Raw genomic sequence first — 12,332 nt, forward strand, 5'->3', positions numbered from 1 at the left:
ACAACAGTGTCAAAATTTAGAAATGTTTCACTTTTGTAGACCACTTCAGAACAATCTATTAGTCTTATTTTCATAAAATCTATTTATGATAGATATATACTGCATTCCGCAGACAATAGGAGTCTCAACATTGTGATCATTTTTCATGACCCAGGCTACACAATACAATCTCAAAGACAACCATCTTTTCACATGTTGCTTTTGAAAGAACCATCATTTTCTTTACAAAATTGCTTCCCAATATTCATCATTTGTTGATGATAATGCACAATAACCTATGTTTCCTCTCCAATATAACATATGGCCCAATGCAAAAACTTAAGTCACATAATAAAACATTATTGATAAGCACTTACCTGTTGGTAAGGTAAGCAAGCAGCTTGTGGGCAATGTAGCATCAAAATTATAGATGATCATAATAAAAATCAAACCTCTCAAGAACCTAAAAAACGCAAATGACCATTTTCTGCTATTGAACATTCAACACAGAATGGCTAATTATGGATAAGAGGCATAAAAGTAGCCATGACAGTGTGATTTTTCCCAGGAAGTTATTGTGCCAATAGATTTAATAATCCTGGTTTGCTAATTTACCATTAAGTGCAAAATTTCCAGCAGAATATCGGAAAACACAAGTATCCCTGATGTCCAGTTTTGATAACATCGTCTGTACCTCAGGACATAAGGTGCATCTTTACAGGCAAAAGCATGATCTGTATATTAGTCAAAAAGAAATTCTACAAATTTTGAAAAGATGCATTTGTGAAACTGGGAATGATGTTGTGATATGCTGTTGATTTGCATCAATATTTTCTTATATATTCTGCTTGTATTTCGTGTAAGGATAGCACCGCAGGATATTAAAGTGGATGACTTATGGATAAGTTTACTAGATTTATTTGGAGCCGCACACCAAATACTTTAAGGTTAGAGCAAAAAGTATTGTCTAAATGAGAATGGAAGAGTGTGAACAAGAGCTGGTAAAACTGGGATGATCAAACAATCAACCTTTTTTTAAAATTTTGTGTGTACACAATCTAATCATTTATGATTATGTTGTTCAAATTTAAAATAACTCCTGTTGATTCAAAGTTCAAAGCTGGGTGGCAATATTTTATGTGCAAAGAAAACCAAATCACTTTTCCAAGATCTTGAAATTATGCTGCAAGATGTTTATGCTTAAAATTCTGAGACATTAATTTCATTGCTATTTTAGTAGTGCATTAATAATGAATGTATATTAGTTAATGTATCACAGAAATATATTAAAGAGAAAATTTAGGCAAATAAATAAGCATTTCTATATTAAGATCCAACAATGAAACTTTCATTGCAGGACTTTCATGAACTCCAATGCAGATTGCTGAGGTAGATTAATTGTAAATTTAGGTTTATTGTTAGGTCTTCAACATCTACTGCATGCAAAAGAAGAAATGAATAACAAAATGCAGCTTCCACTTAAGATTTTAAATTACAGGTACTTGCAATGTGACGAGAATACATATAAATTAAGATGTTTGCTGACCTGGGCTAGCATCAGTGGCATCAGCAGTTGGTCTGCCACCTGTCCTCAGGGGAAGGAGAGATAAGGAACAATGAAGCAGCGCCTGGAGATGTGTAATGAAGGGACGGGAGAGAGAGCTGTCTGGAGCGGCTCCCCCTTTGAACCCTGAACTGTTTGAAGTGATGGACAGGCGATACTCCAGCAGGGGGATAAAAAGGGACAGGTTCGCTAAGGCAGGACACACACGACACCCGAGGTAACGAGACCCTGGAAGCAGTGCGCCTCTCACAAGTCGGTGGAAAGTACCGGACCTTAAACGCACAGGGTGGAAAGGTACGATCAGCGGGAACCCGGTTTGTGTCCACCCTCCCTTGGGTGCCGGGTTCACTGCAGAGGATCGACCGCATCTGGAGGAGGGGTCACAGTCAGTGACCTCAGGTGACATCACAAAGTCACCCAAAAGCTGCTTGTGAGCAATATCGCCAGTCTGTGAGTGGAAGCCGTTTCTGAATGATCAGTCGTTCTCGTTCTCTCTCTCCCTCCCCCCCCCACATTGTCCATCGCCATGGCAACGATTACTGCGAACTGAACTAAATCGAACTGGACTTTTGTGTCACTTTGAAATTGGTCATTTACCCCTAGACAACAATAGAGCTTGATTGATGCTGTTATCTTAATTCTGTGCACATGTATGTTTATCATTGCTGAACTGTTGCATTTATTATCCTTTCGATTACTGTGTTGCTTGTTTCTTTAATAAATCTTTCTTAGTTCTAGTAATCCAGACTCCAACTGAGTGATCCATTTCTGCTGGTTTGGCAACCCAGTTACGGGGTATGTAACAGCAACAATTAAGATAATAAGAACTGTTTATTTTTGGAGGAATTTAATGATCACAAGGCAATTAGCACACTTTGGCAGGAATGATTCTGACCTTTGGTGTCCTGTCTATATCAACACACAGCTGGTTATATTCAGAAAGCAAATCAGAGATCTATTTTAGTCATAGTTCACTCTTTGTTTCTAAAGATATGCATATTCAAAGACAGAGAGAAAAAAAACAATTTATATGGGATCTATGGGGCCCTAAAGAGACTGCTCATGCTACTATAACTAGAAGGATGCACTAAGTAGAAGGGCCAAGATCTTGGTCAAGGAACATCTTTGAAAAAATTAAAAGCATGAGCCCAAAAGATAGATGCTTAAAAGCAGAACAAAGTAAGAATCCCAACAGGTATATGTCTACACCTGTTGCTTGTGAGGAACTAAATAGCAATCATTGTGTGGCAAATTGAAAAGTGAGATGGAGGATGTGTTTTGGAGGGGCAATGAATGCCATGGACAATATACAAGGATAAGGAGCCATAAATAAGATCTACTAGTATAGAGACCTAAGAGGATGGCTAGATGATCAATAGTTGAAAAAGAATGGGGTCAATAGGACAGGAACTAAGTCTCATGGACATCATAAGATCTATGTGCACATGAGGAAGAAATGACAAACACATTTTGGCATTATAAGCTTCCATCTGATGCTATCCATCATGACTACATTCTGGTTTCAGTTACAACACTGATGGGGGAGCCAATGACATAAAGGAATTGCCCACATTTCCTGGAGTTGAAAAATTCTTAAGAGGGAGGGGTGTTGAAATTTAGCAACATACAATCAAAATCGAGCATAAATTATCAAATAAATGTAAATAGTACCTTTTTCATAGTGTTGATGAAGCCATCTGATGTTGGTGATCCCTCATCATCAAGGACAATCACCTTTGTTGATCAGCTGGATGGATGTAGGTGACCATATTGTTTGCTGAAAAGTCCAATCCTCGAAACCACAAACTCTGGCAGCCAACACAGCCGATGTTTCAATGGAAGAAATACAATCCAGGAGTTTGAATCATGTTCCTTCTTCTTATCTTCCTTTTATTCACTTCCATATTGAGATGAACCCATAAGGTGATGCCATGAAGCCTCATTTTGGGCTGATGCCATACTTCCTAATCAAAGTTCCCTTAACTTTGATGCACTTTCTCTCTTGCTATGGTATTCACATACTCAAATCACCATCAACTGTAAATATATCTATTGAATGATTTAAAATGTACCAAATCATAGCTACCAAGTCACCCAAACGCATGAGGAACTCAGCAGGTTCAGCAGCATCTATGGAGAGGAATAAAGAGATGATGTTTCAGGCTGATAAAGGGTCTTGGCCTAAAAGTCATCTCTTTATTCTTTTCCATAGATTCTGCTGAACTTGCTGAGTTCCTCCAGCATTTTGTGTGTGTTACACTGGATTTCCAGCATCTACAGAATCTCTTGTGCTTACCAAATTACCCAAGTATTCAAAAGTATCCACCAGATAAACTAACTACTTCCAACAACAGCAACAACTTATATCAAACTAGCACCTTTAACATACTCAGTGCTTTGAAACATCATTACCAGAACAAAATTTCAATATGTTAGGAGACACAAACACAGAAGTTGGTTTTAAGATCCATTTTGAGTGACAAGAGGTGGTGATAGAGAGATGAAGAGGTTTGGGAGTGGAATTCCAGTACTTGAGTCATAGATGCAGCTATTAAAGATGGATAGAATGGAATAAGGAACTATACAGTAGGACAGGAAGCCGGAACATAGAGGTCCCAAAGAATTCTAGGGATGGAGGAATTGGGGAGGAGCATTAGGGTCACAGAGAAATCTGAAAACAAGGATGACAACTTTGAACTTTCAGCCCTGCTTGTTCATGACCACCAAGATTTCTTACTGAGTTAATTCCATTTGCCAACATTTGGCCCATATTCTTCCAAGCCCTTCCTATCCCTGTATCTGTCCAAATGTCTCTTAAACTTTGTAATTGCACCCAACCCTACCACTTTCTGTGGCAGCTTATTCCATATACCCACCAGCTTCTGTGTGGAAAAAAAACAATCTCACAGGCCCTTTTAAATCTTCATGTTTCTCAGGATGTCCTCAGGTTCCTTCACATTAGCAATGAACAGCACAGACACGAGATACTGCCTTTTGTGATATAATATTAATCTTAACTTCACACCGCAAAAAATAAATAGATTAAATTCAAATCTATCTGATAAATGTTTTCGGTGTAATCAAGAAATTGGTACTTTTTTACATTCTACTTGGTCTTGTTTTAAAATTCAACTCTTTTGGATAAATTTAAGAATCTTATTGGAACAAATTACTGGAACTCAACTTCCACATAACCCTGTATTATTTCTATTAGGTGATATTGAAGGGATAAAACCGAAACTTAAATTGAATAAATATCAGAAAGAATTTATAAAAATTGCATTGGCAGTAGCTAAGAAGACTATAGCAGTTACTTGGAAATCTGATTCGTATTTAAGTATGGATCGTTGGAATAATGAAATGGCTAGTTCTATTCCACTCGAAAAAATTACTTATAATTTAAGAGACAAATATGTAACATTTTTGAATATTTGGCGCCCTTATTTACAAAAGATAGGATGGCATATTTAAGTGCTCCGATAAAGACTTTGGTCACTTGGGGAAAGTAACAAATAATTATACCAAATTTATTTTGAATCCCATGGAGCATGTGGAAACCTTCCAATACCCAGGCGGCTCTTTTCTTCCTTTCTTTCTTTTTTCTTTCTTTCTTTTTAGGTAGGACTATATATGGGGGGGGTGAGGGTAGATTCTATTTTTTCATGTATTCCTTTTGAAAATTCAATAAAAATTATATTACAAAAAAAAATCTTAACTTCATAAAAATTGTAATATCCTATTTTTAACCTTATCTGAGTGCTAAACATGGAATGGAACAAATTTGCTTATGATACAGGTTCATACTGTCCCCTGATGGCTAAGTAACCAATGAGTGTTGCTATATAAATAAATCTAGTCTATTTTTATATACAAACTTATAAAATTGATCTGCTTTGGAGTAAAATATTGCTTGTATTTTTGTTTAATTTTAGGATCTGAAGGTCATGGCAAGACTAGTCTTTAAGCTACTCGCCTTCAAGAAAGTGGTAGCGAGGCATCTTCATTCCCCGTCCTTTTTATTTTGTTACTGATAGTAAAGGAAGCTCACTGCATTCTTCAGTAAATCTTGCCTTACCTCCCTTCACACCAAATAAAGTACCTTGAAATGTTTTCTGTGTTAAAACAAGCTGTTATCCGTGCCTTTCAAACCATGGATCTCATATGAGAAGAGCACGAGTCCCCAGAGTCTAAGCTTAAAGGTCAAGGCCATGATTGGCGAGTGAAGTCTTAAGTTAGAGGTCCGATGTTCACATGTCAGGACCAAAGAAAGCCTGTCTTGGGGATGGAGACCTGTCTCTGTGTGTAAGGGTGGGAAAGGGGTTTGTTTTGCTGTTATTGCCTTGTTTTATTTTGTTGTTGTTATCCTTTCTGTTTGTGTTGTTCTGCTGAACATTATGGGCATGCTAAGTCAGTGCCAGATTGTGTAGCAGCACATCCCCTTGGGGGTGGGGGGGGGGAGGGTGTTAACGCAAAGGATGCATTTCACTGTATGTATGTTATATGTACATATGACAAATAAATGTGAATCGATTTTAATTTGTAAAATATCAAAAAAAACACAGGTCTGCAGTTGTTCAGACAAAATTAGACACAAAGTACATGAAGAGAAAGCTAAAATGCTCGGTCTCAGAAGTGTCAGCCATTTTGGAATATGTGAAGACAATTGATTCAGAGAGTTATGAATCTTTGGATTTTCTTATCCTAGAATTAAGGAATTGGCACAACACTGATCATCTTGTCACTACAGAGACATACGGACAGGAGGCACAGAGGCCTCAAGTCCTGCACTACCAGGTTCATAAACAGTTTCCTCTAACCATTCAGTTCTTCAAAGTTCAAAAAATCAATGTAAATTATCAAAGTACATATATGTCACCTTATACAGTCCAGAGATTTATTTTCTTGTGGGAATACTCAATAAATCCAATAACTATAATAGAATCAATGAAAGACCACACCAACAGGACAGATAACTAGTGTGTAAAACACAATAAACTGTGTAAATATAAAAAGAAAGAAAAATGATAATAGTCATAATAAGTAAATAAGCAATAAATATCAAAAACATGAGAGATGGAAAGAAATGGATCCATCAGGCAGACGTAGCATGGATTCAGCAAAGGCAGGTCCAGTTTGACAAACTTACTGGAGTTCTTTAAGGATGTAGTGAGCACAGTGGATAGAGGGGAACAGATGGACGTTATTTACTTGGATTTCCAGAAGGCATTTGATAAGGTGCCACATAAAAGACATCCATAACAGAAGGATGCATAGAGTTGGGGGTGATGTGTTAGCATGGATAGTGGATTGGTTAACTAATAGAAAGCAGAGAGCGGATACATGGGTGTTACTCTGGTTGGCAATCAGTGGTGAGCGGTGTGCTGGGCCTGCAACTGTTCACGATATACATCAACAACCTGGAAGAGGAGACCAAGTGGACTGTATTTAAGTTTGCTGATGATACTAAATTGAATGGAAAAGCAAATTGTTCAGAAGATACAGAGAGTCTATAGATAGGTTAAGTGAGTGGGCAGATGGAGTACAATGTTGGTAAGTGCAAGGTCATCCACTTTGGAAGGGAAAATGAAAGAGCAGATTATTATTCAAATGGAAAAAAAATTTGCAGCTTGGTGCTGTGCAGAGGGACTTGGGAGTGTTTGTGCATGAATCACAAAAGGTTGGTTTGCAGGTGCGGCAGGCTATCAAGAAGGAAAGTGGGCTGGTGGCCTTCTTTGCTAGAGGGACTGAACTTAAAAGCAGAAAAGTAAATACCTTAGTAAATATATTTAAGACAAGGTTGGATAGATTTTTGCATAGTAGGGGAATTAAGGATTTTGGGGAAAAGGCAGGTAGGTGGAAGAATTCATGGCCATATCAGCCATGATCTTATTGAATGGCAGAGCAGGCTCGATGGGCCAGATGGCCTACTCCTGCTCCTATTTCTTATGTTCTTATGTTTCTTATGAGATTAGGTGTCCTTGTAAGTGACTCCATAAGTTGTGGGAACGGTTCAGTGACAGGGTAAGTGAAGTTGAGTGAAGATTTCCCTTATGGTTCAGAAGCCTTATGGTTGAGGAGTAATAACTGTTCCTGAACCTGGCGATATAGGTCCTGAGGCTTCTGTACTTTCTTCCTGATGGCACTGCAAGAAGAAAGCATGCCCTGGGCGGTGGGGATCCCTGATAATGGATGTTGCTTTCCTGCAACAGCACTCCATGTAGATGTGCTCAGTGGCGGGCATAGCTTTATCTGTGATGTGCTGGGCCACATCCACTACAATTTGTATGGTTTTCTGTTCCCAGCTTGAACCAACCTGCACAACCCTAATCACTGCTTCAGTCGAGCAGCACTATGGCCACTTTGTACTACATTGGACTTAGTTTTTCTTGTTCTGATTGTGTACTTTCCTGTTCCTATTTTCATTTTTAAGTTTTGTTTTTCTTGTGAATGCTGTATTTCTAATGCCTGTGATGTTGCTACAAGTAAGATTTTCATTGCCTCTGTACTTACACATACGTGTGTATATGACAATGGACTTGACTTGACACTGTAACAGATCTTTCAGACCCATTTAGTCATTACAACTCATATTATAGTACAGGCCATCCCTGGTGAAGAACCCCTTCTTATGGGCACCCCTACCTAAGAACAAATTCCCACAATTCCAACATACAGTACTGTGCAGAAGTCTTAGCCACATGTAGAGAAAAAAATTCTGTAAAGCGGAGATGCTTTCAAATGAAATGAACTGTTTTTAAATATCAAAAAAATTACTATGAAGAGAAGTAAACAATAAACTAAATCATATCAATATTTGTTTTAACCATCCTTTGCCTTTAAAACTGCATCAATTCTCTTAAGTATACCGTCATGCACTTTATAAGAAAATTAGCTGTTAGGTTGTTTCAAGAATCTTAGAGAACTTGCTACAGTTCTTCTGCAGACTTTGGCAGTCTTGCTTGCTTCTGTCTCTCCAGGTAATCCCCGACAGCCTTGATGACATTGAGATCAGGGCTCTGTGGAAGCCATACCATCTGAAATCATATAATAAATCTAGGGTGCCTAAGACTTGCACAGTACTGCAAACAAACATTCGTTCCTACAAACAGCAAAATTCACTCTCTCTTCACTTTACTAATTGTTCTTTCTTATCAGTCTTTTGATACCATTCATTACAATACCGTGGAGGTGTGGTTGCCTTATCAAGTGACTAAAGCTAACGGCTTTACCAACTCAATTTATAAATGTTTGTAAAAACGGAAGCTTTTCGTTAGTCACACACATCCTGTAATCCATCAGTTACATTTTCAGTTCTTTTCCTGATGATTTTGTTTATACCTCAGATGCCTATCCAATTCTCCGAGAGCCTACTCTGCTTCTGCCATCCTTACAGGCAGCAAGTTCTAAATCATAAATATCCTCTGTGTAAAAACAGGTCCTTGAGAAAAAGAACCTCAGAAGATCGTACTTTTTCTATAGATGCTATCTGGCCTGCTGAGTTCCTCCAGCACTGTGTGCATGTTGTTCTGGAGGGTTGACTGAGTCACATGCAAATTGGCAGTAAAACATATAGGACTGGTGCAGAACAGAAGTTTTTTTTTCATGGGACGTTGGCACAGTTCTAAGGCAACAAGGAGCTGTAGCAATGGGATGGGCTCTATCTGAACTGGAATAAGATCTACGTCCTTGCAGAAAGGGTTAAGACATCTCCTTTAAAATGATCTAAAGACTTCAAGCTAATAAGGGGGGAGTAACATAAACAGCCCGAGTATAAGCAAAACAGGAAAAGGGAAAAAAGAAAATAAAGAAACACTCACACAGCAAGGAAACATAAACAGGAGTCTAAAAAAATATGGTGAACTATAAAATGATAAAAATAGAGCATCGTACAGTCCAGGCCCTATGGCCTATGACATTGTATCAGCCCTTTAACCAAAGATCCCATGAAATCAAATTAAATTGTCCTTACAACAATTCACTGAATGCAAATACACCCTGATGACAACCAGATAAACTAGAGTTTACTAAGGGATAGATATATTTAAAAAAATCAGGACTGGGAACTAATCATTGCTAACATTGGGTTGCATGGGGTGTCCAGGGAGGTGTGGCACCTCTGGTGAAGGGGCTTGTTGTGTCTAGTCCGGGGCAGCTCTTTCACCTTTGGTCCCCAGTGGGCACTCAGTTGTCACTGTTTGCATGTAACAGCTGCCACATCCCTTCGAGAGGCAGACTAAACCCAGTGAGGACAGCTAGCGGCCTCATATTCCTATGAGATAGGGACGGCAGATGGAGTTCAACCCAGATAAGTGTGAGGTGGTTCATTTTGGTAGATAAAATATGATGGCAGAATATAGTATTAATGGTAAGACTCTTGGCAGTGTGGAGGATCAGAGAGATCTTGGGGTCCTTGTCCATAGGACACTCAAAGCTGCTGTGCAGGTTGACTGTGTGGTTAAGAAGGCGTACGGTGCATTGCCCTTCATCAGCCAAGGGATTGAGTTCAAGAGCCAAGAGGTAATGTTACAGCTGTATAGGACCCTGGTCAGACCCCACTTGGAGTAATGTGTTCAGTTCTGGTCACCTCACTACAAGGAGGATGTGGAAACTATAGAAAGGGTAGATTTACAAGGATGTTGCCTGGATTGGGGAGCATGCCTTATGAAAATAGGTTGAGTGAACTCGGCCTTTTCTCTTTGGAGCGATGGAGGACGAGAGGTGACCTGATAGAGGTGTATAAGGTGATGAGAGGCAATGATTGTGTGAATAGTAAGAGGCTTTTTCCCAGGGCTGAAATGGCTAACACAAGAGGGCACAGTTTTAAGGTGCTTGGAAGTAGGAACAAAGGGGTAAGTTTGTTAGAGGTAAGTTTTTTTTTACGCAGAGAGTGGTGAGTGCATGGAATGGGCTGCCAGTGACTGTGGTGGAGGCAGGTACAATAGGGTCTTCTAAGAGGCTCCTGGATAGGTACATGGAGCTTAGAAAAATAGATGGCTATTGGTAACCTTAGGTAATTTCTAAAGTAAGTACATGTTCAGCACAGCATTGTGGGCCAAAGGGCATGTACCGTGCTGTAGGTTTTCTGTTTAACTGTCGAGCATGCGAAGTCAGCCCCAGTGGACTGGGTGGATCAGATCTACAGTGAGATCCAACAGTAGGCTGCACCGTAACGTGCCACGGAGAACAAAGGGCTCCAAGGCACAGAGATGTCATGGTTATCCACTGCAACCAAGGAAGACCCCAGTTGCTGATGCTTGTACATACCACTGGACCCTGATTTCTGGGGTTGAGAGAGTGGAACTGCGCCAGTGCAACAGCTTTTTCCACTTTAAAAACTCTCTCACACAGGTTTCCTGTCATCATTGAATACAACAGACAGCCACCAATTATGCCTATTTAGAAAAGATAAAAGGTGGAGTAGCAGTAAATAAAATAATATAATAAACTGCAGAATAAAATAATAACAGTATTAACAGCGAAAAAGTCAAAAATAGAAAGCAACTCAATCAAAATAAAAGATAAAGGACCAATCAATAACAGGTGCAACCTTTAAGCCTAATAGAGAAAGGGGGAACAATTAGGGGTATGAGTGAAACAACAGGGCAATCATGGGAGATTTCAATCACACCAATTTTAATTAAGTCTAAGAGGTAGAAGGAAAGGAGAAAAAGTAGTCCTGTACATAATATGAAAGAACACCAGGCAATGGAATATTTGTTACTGAATTATTGATGAGAAATGATACAAAGAAAATTGAAGTAAAATTAAAAAACATGTAGGTATCAATAAAGGGCATTAATATGTTGACAAATAAGGGGCTGAGAATAGAACGAGGAAATTAAAATAAGCAAAAGTACTGGTGAATTCTGGTAACTGCAATAACGGTAGCTGTCCGTCCATTGTGTCCAATGATAATAGGAGAGTTCATAATGTGGAAAAGCCGTTGCACTAGGGCAGTTCTACTCTCTTGACCTCAGAATTCCAGGTCCAGTGGTTCCAACAAGCATCAGAAACTGGGGTTTTCCTTGGTTGCAGTGGATGACTATGACATCTTCCGTGCCGCGTCAAGGCCTTCACTCTCCAGACAGCATTGCTGTACTGCCTTCCTGGCAGTTAGACCTCTCCGGTCCAGTCCCACACAGCTGACTTCGTATGCTGGGAAAGGCAACTCCCTACCTCACAGGCTATGAGGCCACCGGCTACCCTCAACTGGTTTAGCACACCTGTCAAAGTGTTATTCAGGGTGTGGCCGCTGTGACATGCAAACTTGGAACTACAGCTGAGAGCTGAGCATCCGGTGGGGGACCAAAGGTGAGTGAGCTGCCCTTTATGGACACAACAATCCCCTTCACAAGAGGTGCTATCCCTCCCTGGACACCCTATAATAGTATGAAATACTCAAACTGGTATTTAGAGTGCAGTAATACCAAAGATGCATAAAGTCACAAGGGAAAAACTGAGCGTAAGAAAAGAGAGATAAATTAAGTACACACACTGCAGAGAAACCCAAAGGCAGAACACAGAGCATTCAGGGAGAAACACCAAAAAAAATTAAAGCTGTAAAAAGGATGATGATATAAATGATAAAACTGTAAAATGTTTTACAAATACACCAATAAAATGTTCTGTAGGGTACACAAAGACTATTCCGACAGAGAGCAACAGCAAAATGGCATAAATATTACATTACAATTTTGCTTTGGTCATTACCAGGGAGATAGAAGGCGAGAAATAAAATATCCAGTTCGTAAATTTAACTGGACTTGAGGAATCAATCAAGTCCAAATAA

General features: G+C 39.3%; 1 protein-coding gene across 2 annotated transcripts in view; it reads right to left on the minus strand.

The window, feature by feature from the left end:
- Positions 1-12,332, minus strand: part of mrps6 (mitochondrial ribosomal protein S6) — a 109,454-nt gene that overhangs the window by 91,841 nt on the left and 5,281 nt on the right. The window contains exon 1 of one of the 2 annotated variants that reach the window (XM_072259892.1): positions 3,215-3,620. The exons of the other annotated variant lie outside the window; for it this stretch is intronic. Within the exon in view, the coding sequence (XP_072115993.1) occupies positions 3,215-3,223 (9 nt within the window). The 5' untranslated portion in view covers positions 3,224-3,620. Of the gene's footprint in view, positions 1-3,214; positions 3,621-12,332 lie in introns of those variants that run through there. 2 annotated transcript variants of the gene reach the window in all.

The sequence above is a fragment of the Mobula birostris genome, chromosome 6, assembly GCF_030028105.1.
Source record: "Mobula birostris isolate sMobBir1 chromosome 6, sMobBir1.hap1, whole genome shotgun sequence".
Taxonomy (NCBI): domain Eukaryota; kingdom Metazoa; phylum Chordata; class Chondrichthyes; order Myliobatiformes; family Myliobatidae; genus Mobula; species Mobula birostris.